Source organism: Gobius niger, assembly GCF_951799975.1.
Source record: "Gobius niger genome assembly, chromosome: 13".
In the NCBI taxonomy this organism is placed as follows: domain Eukaryota; kingdom Metazoa; phylum Chordata; class Actinopteri; order Gobiiformes; family Gobiidae; genus Gobius; species Gobius niger.
Genome location: NC_136864.1, coordinates 16,160,222 through 16,176,637, shown reverse-complemented (window position 1 = coordinate 16,176,637; position 16,416 = coordinate 16,160,222). Strand labels below are relative to the sequence as shown.

General features: G+C 40.6%; 2 protein-coding genes across 3 annotated transcripts; both read left to right on the top strand.

The window, feature by feature from the left end:
* The first annotated feature begins 820 nt into the window (after positions 1-820).
* hhatla (hedgehog acyltransferase like, a) lies at positions 821-6,481 on the top strand. 2 transcript variants are annotated; one of them, XM_079569011.1, is made up of 13 exons: positions 821-1,207; positions 1,961-2,073; positions 2,810-2,877; positions 2,956-3,069; positions 3,300-3,320; positions 3,516-3,710; positions 4,153-4,362; positions 4,432-4,603; positions 4,690-4,834; positions 4,913-4,948; positions 5,018-5,219; positions 5,300-5,441; positions 5,558-6,481. In XM_079569011.1, exons 2-13 carry the CDS (start codon positions 1,968-1,970, stop codon positions 5,695-5,697), a joined length of 1,551 nt encoding a protein of 516 aa, XP_079425137.1. In that variant the 5' UTR covers positions 821-1,207; positions 1,961-1,967; the 3' UTR covers positions 5,698-6,481. The 2 variants fall into 2 exon arrangements, with proteins under 2 accessions (XP_079425137.1, XP_079425138.1); XM_079569012.1 differs by lacking the exon at positions 3,300-3,320 and having other exon boundaries at positions 828-1,207.
* Positions 6,482-8,260: 1,779 nt separating this feature from the next.
* LOC306972387 (kelch-like protein 40a) lies at positions 8,261-13,175 on the top strand (the record flags this gene model as incomplete). Its single annotated transcript, XM_079568975.1, has 6 exons — positions 8,261-9,373; positions 9,446-9,606; positions 11,102-11,209; positions 11,433-11,618; positions 12,382-12,531; positions 12,777-13,175. The coding sequence occupies 6 exons, from the start codon at positions 8,261-8,263 to the stop codon at positions 12,886-12,888; spliced, it is 1,830 nt and encodes a 609-aa protein (XP_079425101.1). The 3' UTR covers positions 12,889-13,175.
* Between the last annotated feature and the right edge of the window lie 3,241 nt (positions 13,176-16,416).

The following is a 16,416-nucleotide window of genomic DNA, read 5'->3' as shown; positions in this document are numbered from 1 at the left end:
CGCCTGTGCAGAAACGATTGTAAACTACAGGAAGTCAGTCAGAGAGTTGTTCAAACCCCAAAACATGCAGCCTAATATATTTACTTGTAGATAATACCAATCTCTTCTGGTCCCCGCATGGAACTTCAGTTTGATTAGATTGTCCATTTCTCTTTTTAAACAATTTTAGACTGTAGTGTTCCAGAAAAAAAAAGATAAAAAATTAGAAGTCTTTATAAAAATGTCTAACATCTTTTAAAAGCAGGATATTCACAGATATTAGGGTACTCGTATGGGATTGTTTAAAATAATTTAATTTATCTATTTATTTGCAAGACCAGTGTGCCAACTGTGAGTTCAAAGAGATACAGCAATAGTCAAGACTGAAAAGGTTGTAAGGCAGAGGTTTGGCAATGGACATCAAGCTTGAATTACTTTTCATTATACAGGAGATATTTATCATATGGAAATAATGTGACCAGAGCCCCTTGTAGCATGTAGTACACACACACTTAATTGTCATTGTCAATTATTGGGTCATGAGTCCATAGTGAAAAATGACGAAGAATGTAATCCAATTGCAATAATAATCACAACCTCTGATAATCATATAGTAACAATCTTTTAATAAACCTGGAGAGGGAAAAGTTAATGTAAAATTAACTGCATTGTGGCGCCATCTAGTGTCAAAGTTAAAAACACACAGACTGCTCTTTTTTTATTGTAGTGAACGACTTTTTTTTTTTTTTTTGCGTGGGTGTCCCGACAAACACACTGTAAACAATCAATTTGCAGCTTATAGCCTTGCTTATACTGCCTATATTTTTTAAACATTAATATGCATGTAACCTCTCTGTTGCCTATCAGCCTAATTGGGTACAAATGTTATGCAACTGACTGATTAATAATGTTCTATTGCCTCCTACATCTGTATCTAAATGCGTTTCTTCTCGCATGTTTCTAGGCCTACTGTGCTAGCGGAGTTATGGACCACCCCTCTCTTTGCAGAGCTGTAAGGATAAATATATCCCCCACCACCTCCTCCTCCTCCCGCCGCGAGTCCGCAACATCCTGACTGGCCCAGGCTGGCGATCAGCAGCGGCAAGCCCCCTCAAGACGGATGAAGTGAACCTGCTCTTCTTCCATTGCCCTTTTTCTTTTCTTTTTCACTCAAGAACCTGGCAACAAAGTCCACAAACCCGCCTTAACAATAAAGCGGATGCAAAAGGTTAGTAAAACCGAGTGTTTTTGAGTTAGAGTAATAAAATACAAAGGGAAATATGTGAGTGTGTGTCTGTGTGTGCATGGAGAGGGTATATAAATCACATTATGTATGCTGGACGCTTTGCCGGGTTCCGCAGCCATGGTTACATCTAGAAGGGTTTAGACCTGACCAAACACTTAAAAGTCCAAGTGCGCCCCACATACAAACTTAGAAGCCTCATATGTCCAATTTAGGAAAAATACCTAGTCTATTCTACAATCGCCTAAAGTATGTTTTCTAGTTCTGAACACCATTCTTGGCCATACAGTCAAGGCTAATTATTCTTGAAGTGAGTCCCAAGCGCCTCTCAGATGGATCACATAGCACTGCAGCTGCCTCCTGTACAGCAAGACCAACTGTGAGAGCTATAATAGGAAGGAGGGGTAGGGTTGCGCAGCTGACGAGGCTGATTCCGAGGATCCACTCTTCTGCAGTCCTATAAGTCCATGCCTGATACTATAGGCATCTTGCAAGATCTCACCTGTATAGTGGTCAGTGTCTGTTGCGTACATGTTAATATGAGCAACGTAGGCTGTATTCAGCAAAGGGTAGTAAAAATTGCCAGTGTTTTAAGTGATGATGACACAATGCATGGTTATTTACCACTAAAGCATTTCCTCTTTAACAGTCAAGTGTCACACATCCAGCCTAAATTAACTTCTGTGTGCCATTGATAAAAGTCTCATCAGTGGTCATAACCCACAGTCTTCTCTGCAGAGAGACCATGGGGATCAAGGCTGCTCTCCCCAGATATGAACTGTATCTCTACACTGCGGTGCTGGCCGGGGCCTTGGTATGGGCAAGCAGTTGGATACTTGAAGCTTCAAGTGGTGAGTGTATGACATTTTTAGAAATATTTAAGGGGCATATAGTATGTTGAGCACAGACCATCTTCAGCATTAAAAATACCACATGCCAGCAATGCCGTGTTACATACAAAGTCACCCCCAAACAATCAAGATAAGGATAAAGAATGAGTCCATGTCTTTAGTGTCTTAATGAAATTAGAGCTATTTAAGGATGATGTCATTATCTGTTATTAACCTTCCCTGTGGTTATATTGAAAAGGTGACACACTAAGCTAATTAAAGCCCATATCAGAAACATGAAGCACATGCTGCCATGAATGCTCTCAGTGTGACCCTGCGAGTGGCACAGTCCGTCACTCACTGAGGCGTATTGTTATTCACTGTTTTGCACCACTTACTCCTTCCCTCTTGTCTCACTTTATACCTCCTGAAATGGTCATCCTAACTTTGCAGCTTGCACCAATTGCTTATGCTTAAAGTATTATCATAACCAACACAACAACAGAAATATGTGAGTGTCTTTCCATTGTTAAAAATTCAGAGCACATTTTAATCTGGCTCGATGGTAACATAATCCCTGACAGAGATTATAACACATTGAGAGAAAATGAAAATGGGAGTTTCAGGTACATTACATAATACAGACAAGCCTAGCACCTAAAATCATCACTAAAACATCAATCACTTAATGCAGCAGCATGGTGTACGAGGACATTGCACTTGTGTTTTCTGACCACTACCTTTTTCTATTGTTCAGAGAATGTAAACAGAAAGGCTTTCAAAGAGAGTGTACAACCAGGATGGCATTATTTTGGCAGGAAAATGGTAGGCTACTGAATGAATTATTAGTGAGTGTTGTAACATGAGACATAATACAGTGATGTTGCTGATGTTTTTCCACAGGATGTAGCTGACTTTGAATGGATGATGTGGTTCACTACATTCCGCAACCATATACTCTTTGCGCTCGCTGGTCATGTGATCTTTGCCAAAATCTTCTCTATCGTTGCTCCGAAGGTGCGTGCACAATATAATATTCCCTTTGGTTCCCCTGTTTTGAGACGTACTTACTAGCACATTTGTGAATCCTGTAAATGCATGACCTTTATGTGTGTCTTGAATTCTGCAAAGTTGACTTCCAATGTAACACACGTTACACCAGTTAGTACTGACGTGTTATGCAACATATTTAAAACAACTGACCATGTTTTAAATATCTCTGTCCTATTTCCCTGCCTATTATGAAGATTGGTATAGATGGATGCAAGGTAATAATAAAATATGAATGCAATCTGAGCGTTGTCTGCTTTTATTTTATTTTTTCATTCATTTTTTAATGCCTTCATTTTTAAATGTGAATTTGTCTCGTTCCTTGTTGTCATCATTGTTTCTACAATACTTCAGTATCATAAAGATTTATACATCATGTCCATGCATTGACACGGGTCTCTCTTTGCTCACAGCACAGATCCTTGATCTTTGGTCTGCATGGGACTCTGGCTGTTTTAGTCACTATGGGCTGGACCTTCATGGCCCTGGTGGTGTCCCACTGCCTCGTGCTCTACAGCGTCGCTCTGGTCAAAAGGAAGTGGCTGGTGTTTGCTGCAGGCCTCACCACTTTGGCCTCCATTAAGTTAGAGCCGTACAACTCCTGGCAGGTGAGTGGAAACAAGAAGCATCATTTTGCTCATGTGACCAGTTACTGGAAAATTATTAAACTTCACAGAGCTGTATGTGTCACATCTCAACTCTATCCAGCATCTCTGTCCCAGTGTCACACATCCCAATTGCTTGAAGGAATGTGGTATTGAGTGAGTGGTTGGCAGTGGTTGGAGGGGCAGATTGCTCCGATGGGTAGCCTTGCTTCCGTGAGTTTACCCCGAGTGTGGCTTGACCAAGTGTCAAGCCAGTACTTTTCATAGGATGTGACCATGATGGCGATCTTACCATTATTATTATGGTAAGAGGTTTGGCTCAGGTCTTCAGCCAAGGACTCTTGGAAGTATGCGGATTGTTTTTTGTTTTTTCTTATTTTTGGAGCTTCCTTTTCATTGTTTTAGCAGAATATTCCTATGTAATGGTCCCTATCTGTGTTTTTAGGAAACGTTGGTGACAGGCAGCTTCGATCTGCAGGACATCCTGTTTTATGGAGGCGTTGGCTTCAGCATCATGCGCTGTATGAGCTTCGCTCTGGAAAACTGTGAGAAGAAGGACGGCAACTACACTTTCTGTGATTTACTTAAATACAACTTCTACCTCCCCTTCTTCTTCTTTGGGCCCATCATGACCTTTGACAGGTATCACGCACAGGTGAGGTGGAATAGAATATTTTCTTCAAAATGTCAAATTTTAAATATTCTTTTTAACTTTTTGACTTAGGCCAACAACACTAAGTTGACACGTAAAGAGAGGGAGGTGTGGAACATCACCACCAAAGCCCTGCTGCACCTTGGGGTCATTCTAGTGGTGGATGTCTTCTTCCATTATCTGTACATTTTGACTATCCCCAGCGACTTGAAACTTGTCGCCAAGCTCTCAGACTGGTGTTTGGGTGTGTAACAGTTCAATATTTATTTCCTATGTTGCATTTTCACTTGTTAGACAAGTCTATAATATCATTTGCTGTGCCCTTTCCAGCTGGTCTGGCGTACTCTAACCTGGTGTACGACTGGATCAAAGCTGCGGTGATGTTTGGTATCATTAACACCGTGGCCACACTGGACCACCTGGATCCACCACAACCTCCCAAATGTATCACCATGCTCTATGTGTTTGCTGAGACGTAAGCGTTCTACACACAGTACTACATAGTTCACATTGACATGGATTGTAATGGTATTTTCAACCTCTTTTTCCTCAGGCACTTTGACAGAGGTATCAATGATTGGCTCTGCAAGTGAGTGTGTGCAGCGGCATGTGAAAGTCCTTACAGTTTCTACATGCTAAATGTCTGAATGTTTCACAGGTATGTTTATGACTACATCGGTGGTGATCATGATAAAATCTTCAAGGAGCTTCTAGCAACTTTCTGCACATTTTTTATCACCACTTTATGGCTCGGCCCCTGCCAGCTGGTCTACCTCTGGTCTTTTTTCAACTGCTTTGGCTTGAACTTTGAGCTGTGGGTGGCTAAACTCTTTTCTCTCCCACCATTTTCTACCATTGAGGTATTATGCATTGCACATTTATATCACTATTTAAATCTCATGAGATGATTCCTAATTATTCTCATGTGTTTTGATTCCAGCGCTGTATGGGTGAGGCAATGTCACGAAGGATCAGGGGTGTGTTCAACGCAGCCAACTTTTGGGCCATTGTTCTCTACAATGTCCTCTCCCTGAACAGCCTGGAGTTTGCCAAACTTGTGGCAAGAAGAATGATTTTCAAAGGTAATGACAGTAACTTTTGATTTGATTTTGTGTTATTGTGTTGTAGCAAAATCAAGACTTTAAACATATTAAAACATTCAGTTGTTCAATTGTTTTTATTTTGTGCTTATTCCCAGGCTTCCCTCTGTCCACTCTGTCCGTGCTGATGGTGACATACTGTGGTGTGCAGCTGGTGAAGGAGAGAGAGAGAGAACTAGCTCTTTTGGAGGAACCAGAGCCAGAGAAAGCAGCCGATGCCAAAGAAAAAACGGAATAATAATAACAACTTCAATATTAGACATTTTTCAGTTATTGGGTTTCCTTTACAGTGAATCCAAATGTCGCAGCTGCTCTGACATTGCTATTCACAGTCTGTTTTACATTTGTCAATGAGAGAAGAGATACTGAATATTTTCTATGTGAGAAGTTAATATATGGGACTGTGAGAGATCCTCAAGTGCACTTGCTGTAATCAACTGGTCCATTGGCACAAACCCACCGACAGTGCATTTGTAGTTAATTTATAACTAAACAAAGATTGTTTTGAATATGAAGGTCTGATAAATCTTCTCAAGGGCTGACATGATGAATGAGGGATGATTTGTCTTAAGTTTGTCAGAACCACACTGATATTTTAATATAGTCTTTATTTATTATTTACAGAGTGTCTTTGGCACTGTGAATTGTAATTGCTAAAAGTTCAACAATACTAAATGGATTGATAACCTTGTCAAACTTGAAGCGAATGGGCTGCTTTCAGAGACGAGTGAGAAGGATACGGTGCTGTGGAGTGTTGATCTCCAAATAGCTTATGAAATGAATGTTTTGCATTGTTATGCAAAGTTAAATGTCTGGTAGGATGTTTAACAAGTATAGTTCTACCACTGATTATGCAACAGGGTACGGTGTGGAAACTACTGGGGCATGCTGATGCAACAGCAGATTTAGAGTCCAGGTCAATTAGCCTGTCAAATGTTTTGGAGGGTAAGTACAATGTGTTTGGAATTTTACAACTTCAAGGCCAAATATGTTTCATGTTTGGATTGAAATAAAGATTTGGCTAAATTAGACCTATTGTGTTGTTTGTGATCATTTAAGGTTTAGTGCTTATTGTAGGATGACCAGAGTCCCAGGACAGTCCCAGTTTTGAGCCCTCTGTCCTGTGTCCCAGTGGATTTCACCATTGATTTGTCCCAGTTTTACACAAGCTCTGTCCCAGGTGTCCCATTATTTACACAATTTGACCATAAGTCAAGCACAAAGTTTCCATAGTGACTGAACCAATTAAATAACTAAAAGTCTATCACCTCAAAGCTGATTGGTCCATTTAATTGACATTAGACTGTTATAAACATGAAGTTTGTACCAATTTGGCTCCCCTGACAAACTCCCCTTGTGTCTCAGTCTTTAATATGGAAAATCTGGTCACCCCAGTCACTCAGCTGTCAAAATGAGTTTCACAGCATGACAAACTAAGGTTCATCAAGTACTTGTAGCCTCTCATTTTAAGTTTTCCTACAAATCTTCCAGTTACAATAAAACAGTAAAAAAGAAAAAAGAGGGGGGCAACAGAAAGAGCAAAATAGTCTGAATTTTGGACGTTATTCAACTTTTACTATACATTTTTATGTTATCTATCTAAACCATTAGCTGCAGCTCAATGCTACAAAATTACTGCTGTTTACAGGTAAAGTTTCACCACTAGACGGCACTAAAATACCATCCCCACAATCGTGAAGTTACAAGCGATGGATGCTGCGCGTGGCAGGCGGGGCAGGAGGCAAGACAGGAGCAGCTTCCTCCACCATCAGTTTCATTGGATAGAAAAGGTCTGGTTTTGCAGAGATGGACAACATCAGGTTATTACATTAGGTAATAGAGCGTACACATGCACATGTGAATGTAATTCAGTTTAATATTCATAAGTCCTAACTGATTAAGTTAAGAGCTTTGGGAGTCAGCTACCTATGTGACATATGTAGAACACAGTGAATGCTTAATTGAAATTCTGTTAAAATTATTAGTATTCATACACAAAATGTCTATAACCCAGTTGTCAAAGTGGGATCGAGGGCTGGGATCATTGGATCTATAATTCGGGCCAAGACGCTGTGGACTGGTGGGGAATCCAATCAAAAACAATCAAGCAAAAATAAACACTGGTTAGAAGCACTTTAAGAGTCTACAAAGTGGGGCCCTGGGGCCTCAAACAAGTCCATTGAACTATACTGAGATTTAAAGGAAACTGACATATATTTGGTCAAATGTACTGCTTTGGCTCAGTATTAAGCACAAGTGCATTAATATTTGTTATATCAACAAAACATTATATTCTTTTGAATGGAGTTAATTTATATTATTGGGGGACCAATGACCGTTGTGTTTTCTTGGCATCAAAAAGAGGGGTTACGAGGCTCTGGACTTTGGGAATAGCTGGTCTACATTATTGCTCTTTAAGTTACACGATTTAGCCAATGTCTTGAATATTTAGCTTTATAATTTCATATTTGAGAGCTTGGGTCCAGTGCGTCACACCATCTGTCCCACAATACAGTATCGAGGATAGTCTCAACATGTTGTCATTGTCCATATCAGCTGCTGAGTGCATTAGATCCTCCTACTCACTGAAATGGATTCTACATCTTTGTGAGTCTCTAAATAGCTTTGACTAACAATCTGAGTGACAGGCACAGACAGCTGCAACTCCAACCCCATGAGGTCTCCCCCCACCTCTAGGAACCTGATCCAGATCTGGGACCAGTCCTTCTCTGTCGCGGGGAGCGAGCAAGCAACAGGACGCCCCTCGGAGCCTCCCCTGCTACCAAGACCAACGGGACAAAATGGCTGCCATGACTATAGACCCGGTGGAGCAGCCTCGCATGTACCAGCAGACCCTACTCCAAGATGGACTTTGTGACCTCCTGGAGAATGACAAGTTTGTGGACTGTGTGCTCAAAGTTCAGGACAAGGAGTTCCCCTGTCACCGCTTGGTCCTGGCAGCGAGCAGCCCATTCTTCAAGGCTATGTTCCTGTCCGAGCTAGAAGAAAGCAAGAAACGTGAAATTGTCCTCAAAGATGTAGAACCAGGGATTTTGGGAATGATTTTAAGGTATTTGTACACTTCTGATATCAACCTAACAGAGCAGAACGTCCAGGATATCTTCATGGTGGCCAACATGTACCAGATACCATCCATATTCTCAGTCTGTGTGTCCTACCTTCAAGAGAAGCTAGTGCTTGGTAACTGCTTGGCCATCTTCAGGTTGGGGTTGCTGCTGGACTGTCCCAGGCTGGCTCTGGGAGCGAGGGAGTTCATTTGCGAGCGTTATCCAGTCGTAGTGAGGGACCAGGACTTTATGCAGCTCAGCCCCAGTGAGCTGGCCATCCTGATTACGTCAGATGCCCTGAATGTGGAAAAGGAAGAGATTGTCTTTGAATCCTTAATGGACTGGGTTAAACATGATGAGAACAATCGCCTGAAAGACCTACCAGAGCTGCTCCACTGCGTTCGATTCAGGCTCATACCTTTGGATTATTTCAAGGAGAAAGTAGAAAGACATCAATATATACGTCTTAATCAAGAAATGAAGAAAGATCTAGAGCTGGTGAAAGACGCGCATAAGGGACGATTGCCCAAACCCAAAAAGCCAAGTTCGGATGGGGCGTCGGGGGGAGAGGATGAGGATGAGGATGAAGAGGGGCTTCTACCAGGCATCCTCAACAATAACCCTCGATTTGGGATGTTCGAGCTGGATCTTATTCTCATGATCAATGTCACAGGAACAGTGGCGTACGACCCTGTTGGGAATGAGTGCTTTGTGGTTTCAGAGTCCACGGAAATCCCCAAAAACCACTGCAGCCTGGTGACCAAGGAGAATCAGATCTTTATTGTGGGTGGCATGATTTACAACGAAGAGGACAAGGATGAACCGTTCAGCTCATACTTCCTACAGGTATAGTGTCATCGACCGCATGACTGAGAGTGACACTTAAATATGTTGATCTGGCTCATTTTTGTTTCCCAGTTTGATCCAGTCAGTTCAGAGTGGCTGGGGATGCCCGCTCAGCCAAACCCCCGCTGCCTGTTTGGGATGACAGACGCAGAAAACTCCATCTTTGTGGTGGGAGGAAAGGAGCTGAAGGATGGAGAGCACGTGCTGGACTCAGTCATGATCTATGACAGACAGTAAGCACAAAGCCAATATGCTGAAACAGATTAATGCATTTAATAACAGAAGAATGTAATAGTTTTGAACAAAGGGCTATTCCTGAAAAGTGTCAAAGAAAAGTTGCAACTGATATAAACACAGAAGCCTGGGCATAACATTTTCTGTTAAGATCATCACTTAATAAACTAACTCGGCACTAGTTGGTTGAATACAGACAAACTTAAAGGTGCATTATGCAACTTTTTATGTGAAAGCCGCTGACTCACTACATGGTCAAATACACACAAATATCACCTTTTTTCACATAAAAGTTGCATTGTGCACCTTGAAGTTTGATCAACCTATAATCCATCCATCCATCCATCCATCCATCCATCCATCCATTTTCTTCCACTTGTCCGCTGCCGGGACGTGGGGGCAGCTGGTGGAGCTGCCCAAATCACATTGCACCAGCCCCTTATGGCTCCTCCTGCAGGTGGTGGGTCCACAGAAGGACGGCCTCACAATTCTCAGGCCTGTTTGTCTCTCATAAGGGGCTTCTGAACCGCTCTTTGTCTGACCCGTCACCTAGGACCTGTTTGCCATGGGAGACCCTACCAGGGGCACGAAGCCCCCGACAACAGAGCTCCCAGGATCATTCAGGCGCTCAAACCCCTCCACCATGTTAAGGTGGCGGCTCCAGGAGGGGTAACCTATAATCACACAGCATTATTGTTATGAGTAAATTAACTCCTTTATTCTCAATTTTATATTATTTCCATGTATTGTTTACTCACAAAGCCAGTTTGGTCCAGTATCAATTTCCATAGTGACTAAGCTATGGGATAAGCTTGTTTGATCACTTAAGCCAATGCTTTTGGCCAAAAAGTCTAGTTTATGGAGTTTACCCACTTTTCTGAAACACCCATCTGGAGTACTCAGTGTAAAAATGCAAGCAGAAAATGCAGAAAACACACGCCTCATTATTGACTTATTGCTACTGATCTTTCACATTACATTGCTCGCACAAGTTGTCAGTACAGTTATGGTTCAAATGTGTACATGGGGTGGATGTAAATGAATGTAGATGGTTGCTTGAACCTTATTTAACAATTGCAAATATCTGTCAATCTGAAAACTGTCACTGATTTTTGAAAATGAAAGATATAGAGGTTATACTTGATGATATACAACACCTGTTAATAACATGAAAAGCAAAAGAGTCAAGAGTTCAAGATTCTGATTCCAATTACAAAGTTGTAAACTCCTGGGGCTGTTACATCACACGTTTACATAAGATGTATGGATTGTACATTAGGTGAAATGTGTATGTCATTATAAAGAAGCAATTCATCTTTGCTTTTCAACTCCTGAACCTAACCTAAGCACTATTATAGGTTACATGTTTTTCTTTCTATTGATATATAACTATAGCATTATAACTGTTGGTCTGTAATGGGTCTGTATGTGATTTATCTAGAAGTATTTTATGATCATAGTAATTCTCAATTGTTTTTCTCTTGAATCTAACAGGTCTTTCAAATGGGGAGAGTCAGACCCTCTTCCTTATCCAGTCTATGGACATGGCACTGTTTCACACAAGGGACTGGTCTATGTGATCGGAGGAAAATCAGAGAGCAAGTATGTGACCCTGTGTTAATTTAAACAGAGACAGATGCGTTCAGTTTAAAAAGTACTGTATGCCCCTCTATTTGTCTATTATGTTGAAAACTGAAGCTTGATATGTTGAAAGCATGATAATCAGTAGCCTATAGATATTATACCATCAGAAATAAAATGTATATGTTTTAAACTGCCACATAACCCCATATATTTAATTCCCCATATTCCTTCAATTAAACAGGAAGTGTATGAGGAGAGTGTGCATGTACAACCCCACAAAGTTCGAGTGGAAAGACCTGGCGCCCATGAACACGGCTCGCGCCCTGTTCGGAGTCTCGGTTCACGAGGACCAGATCTATGTGGTCACCGGGGTAACGGACTCCGGCCTCACCAGCTCCGTGGAGGTCTACGACATTGCCACCAACAAGTGAGTACTAATGAGTTTCACGAGACTTAACCTCTTGCCTACTAAGCCTTTTAATGTTATATAGACCTTGGGTTGATACTGTCAATGTGCAGAGGTGCACCATAGTGAGATCTCCAACCTATTCAGCAACAATAAAATAATCACCTTATTTCTGGACATTCATGTTGAATATTTGTTCTCAGAAAAATACAATAATCAAATGGAAAAAAACTCCCTTCTGTTCCTCGTTTGAGAGTGTGACGTCACGCAAAACATTCTTCAATCTATCATTGATAAAGAATTAGCCCCATTGCCCTAAAGTAAACTCTTAATTTGTTTTAAAGTCTGGAAAAGGTCATGTGACTAAAACACACGGACATTTTTGTTGCTCAATTTACTGTGGTCTTCATTTTAGCCAGTCTTAAAAGAGTACAGTTATGTTCTAACTCACGTTATGAATTATTACTCGCACAGATGTCAAGGTACGCTGTAACATCTGGTCTTTGCATTTAGTCCAGACCTGAATCTGAGAAAGTTGTTTCAGAAATATGAGATAAAATCACTGAACATCAATATCTGAAGAACATTTGATACACTGACTGCAAAAGTAAATAGGAAGGAGTTACTTGTTTATTTCACTTTATTTCATTACATAAATAAAAAAGCACAAAGCTGTTCTATGGGGTTCATTGGGTCATAAAACGAGACTGGTTGTATAGCTGTTTCATATGGACATCAAGCCACTGATTAAACGCAACCATCACTCCTCCTGTTTCTCTTTAAGGTGGACAGAGTTCACAGAGTTTCCTCAAGAGCGCAGTTCTCTAAACCTTGTCTCGATGGGAGGGTTTCTGTACGGCATCGGTGGATTCGCCATGATGCCCTCAGAGACCAGTGAGGAGTCTGTGCCAACAGAGATGACTGACATCTGGAGGTAAGGCCCCAGTGTGTCATATACAATACAGATGGCACTACCTTTCAAGTAAAACTGATACATAGAAACATTATAAGCGTTTTTATATTAACAAATGTACTTCCACTGATCTGTAGATTATATACTGAATGTATGCTGCACCATAAAAAGCACATATTTTGTTAAATTGTATGCTCTTATATTTTCCATCCCAGAACACCTATAGCACTTATTTACACAGATTTCTTGTGCTGTGTCAACCACAGGTACGATGAGCCGGAGCAGAGCTGGACTGGCATTTTGAGAGAAATAAGCTACGCAGAGGGAGCCACCATTTTGCCTGTGCAGCTAAACACACTGCGCCTCACCAAGTTGTAACCAAAGTGAATCATCAGACTCGATATGTAGAGAACAGTGTCAAATACAGGTCATGTATTAGACTAAATGAGGTGATGTCTGTACACTATTTTTGACAAACACTGGATCACCTGTATTGATTTTGCCTCCTCACTGTAGAGAGAACCACTGTGTATCGCTTAGGAACTAATTACAGTAAACAGAATCAGTGTGAAGATGCTTTTGAAATAAAAATCACAATCAATATCGACTGTGCAAAGAACCAACATAAATACAAAACATTATGAGCACCATTCAGTATATGTGTACATACTGAGTAAGAAACCTTCTAACAAGTTTTAACCTTATTGCAGTAGACATTGTTCAATCCAGAATTGCAATTTGAATGGTTATATAGGTATTACTATAGTACCCTTTGGAGAAAATAATGTTTCTTGTTTATAAAACCTTCTTAACCCTGTTGTTTATAAGCAAGTTCTGAAACACTGGTGATTCCTATATTAGTGTTGCATTTATATTCCGCCCCCTCTTAGTGTTAATGCATCTGGCTGGGTGGTATTGTGGTATTGTGGGCAGTGAATGGACTTTTAAAGCATTTAAGTCGCATTTCCTATCTCATAGCTGAAATTTGTCAGAACAATTATTTTTCCCTCCAGAAACTTCCATTAAAATGCTTCCAGGTTTATTTTCATGAACAAATGCTGCAACATTAAGGGTGAAAAAGGGAACTTTGATTTGGTGCAATGGCCACGTGGGAGTAACTTTACATTATTTGTCTGTTAGACATTACACTTTCAGCACTCAAGGATTTCACCTGGAGAGCACTCAAAGTCTATACTAATAGTATGGCTTTCTAGTATTACAAACATGTTTTATGCAACACATTGCTGTCAAGTGGTGATAAATAAATGCATTTCATCTTGGCCCTGTTTAGCAGCACATAAAGCGCTGGTGGCCAGAATTCCTCTCCAAATATGGTTGGTCTTTTGGAGGTTGTAATATAAATGGGTTCTAAATCGGCCTTCACAAAATACAGAAGGCCTTGGTAAAATGATGTCTATTGTAGTTCATCCACTAATTAAATCTGTATCTTCCAGTAGAGCGAGGCACATTTGGCAAAAGCCCCAATTCTTTGTGCATTTTTGAAGAAAAGCCAGTAATGGGTGAAGGAAGAGGTTTGTGCTCTTGGCGAGGGTCCAATGTTTTAATGGATCCTGAGCTATTGCGAGATAAAGCCAAACAAATGACACTTTGGTAATAAAGATAAAGAAGTAATTTTTTCTTATTGTTTTATACATATTGTGGGCTTTTGTCTAAAGAAAAAGATGCACCAAACTATACATTATTGCTACTTTGGTCTTCCTTTGCTGTTTGTATGTACATTTGTTATACACCGTTATATCAATTTTTATGTTCCAGAAATAAAGCTCTGATGAATGGATACCAAAGGCCACCTCCAGTGCAAATAGTTTTATTTCATGAGACACATAAATATAAGACACTTTAACAGTACGCACGTACCATGAGTGAGAAACATACAGCTTCAATGTAAACAGTGGTCACCTGAGCACTAAGTCGTCACAATATAACCTATTTACACATTCACATTATTTACAATGGCAAAAGTAAGATTGAGTATGAGGTAATTGGCATTCGCACACTGCTAGGGCTTAAAGGGAAGCTACATTTAACAAGCTAACTCAAGGACCAATATTTATGTATGTGGGCCTGAACATTATCAAAGAGGAAGTGAATGATTGAGGCCACGGAGTACACTGTTTTTGATATTTTCAAAGGTAAAGTACCGACTGTGAATCAATCATTTGCGGCTAGTTATTTGCCGGGACATACTTACAACAATACTTCATCGCACGTTTACTTACAGCACACAGTACAGGATGATGACATGGATAATGCCGTATAGAGCTGTCAGAGGCAGCGTGGGGGACTGCGACTGTGCTAACTTTAATACAGTCTTCTCATGTTCGAGACACACCTGCAAATCTTTAAGAATGGAGGAGTCTCAGTGTTCCCTTCACTGCAATGCCATGTCCTGTACATGTCCTTTATACAAGTGCATGTGTCATGGGCAGGACAGTAGCTGGTTTATATGAGCACATTCAGTGGGACAGCCCCTCTTCACAGCCTCACACTGTCATGAATGCTATTACCACTGGTCCCCTCAGCAACATAGACCATTAGGTTAAGTGCTTCGGCCCTACGCTGAACAAAAGCCTTTTAATAAACATCTTGGCCCTTATTAGATACAGGTCTATTCATCTTAACAACAGATGGATTGCGCTGGCTCTTTTTTTAATTCACTTGATGCACCGCTACTGCTGTACAGATCATCTTCTCACAGTATTCAAGTGTTGGTTGTAATGAAGACAGAGAGGTGGCTTTGCATGTGCCAGGAACTAGCCCAGCGTGAGTCATCCGATGATATTGCTCAATAAAATGGTCCCTTTCAACCATAACTGTCAATCACCTTTATTTAATATAAGTAAAGTCATAAGAGTGTATCAGCACAGCCAATATCAAAGACTGCACTGGTGTTGTTATCTCAGAGTGTGAATTTGGCTTGTTTGGGTTTTATCAAGTGATGGTGAGAGATATAATTATATTTAGGCTGGGTGATATGAATACAAAAAGAAAAATCCCAATGTTTTTCCTCATATTGATCAATCTCAATTTACGATTTTCTTTTATTTCTCTGTGATATAAATAAGTAAGTAAATAAATACATGAATGTAGCTTTAATTCAGGAAAGGTTTCCATGTCACTCTATGTTAAGCTGGAGACCTAACAATTAAAAACTGAGCTTAACCATGGATAAGATTCTAATTTTGATTAAAATTGAATTAATTACCCAGCCTTAATTATGGATGGATGGCATTATCAGAATTACATGACTAGTTTCACGGATGCATAAGCTTTTTCACGGCTGTCACCACTGCTACAAAGACTGGTGGAACATAACTGATTTACATCGCATTTTCCATCCACTTTGAGCTATTTCATTCTCCCCGTAGGAAATTGGACCAAATAGACACACTCCATTCTCTGAGTGTTCACACTGGAACAAATCAGTAGGTTTTGGAGTCAGTTTATGCAGCACACGTTTACCATTGCGGGATACAGTAGATGCCTATTGCTATGTGTCTGCTATCGCTAAGTGCTTCTAGTTCATTGCACATTCAGTGTATACGTATATGGCATATGACAACCTGTCTGAGATGGTAGGTTAACATCAGTAATGCTGCAGAAGTCACACTTTGGTGTTTCTGGGTATATTGTAAAATGAAGTGTATTGTCACTTTCGCGAGAACCCTGGCACTTTCAAAAGTCTTAAAGCTACACTTCGTAACATTTCAGCCACAAATATATAAAAATACAGAGGGTAGAGTGGGTCGTCTCAAGATCGGGAGGTCTGGGGTTCAAATCCCTGCTGGTGCACACTGCCGTTGTGTCCTTGGGCAAGACACTTCACACACCTTGCCTCCAGCGTCTGGTGGTGTATGAGTATGTGTATGAATGGGTGAATGGCGC

Bases quoted from the DNA above. Each gene is read 5' to 3' on its own strand.
- hhatla (XM_079569011.1), top strand. From the start codon at position 1,968: ATGGGGATCAAGGCTGCTCTCCCCAGATATGAACTGTATCTCTACACT. The intron at 3,070-3,299 runs GTGCGTGCACAA...CCTATTATGAAG, and splicing joins TCTCTATCGTTGCTCCGAAG to ATTGGTATAGATGGATGCAA. The intron at 4,363-4,431 runs GTGAGGTGGAAT...TTTTTGACTTAG, and splicing joins TTGACAGGTATCACGCACAG to GCCAACAACACTAAGTTGAC.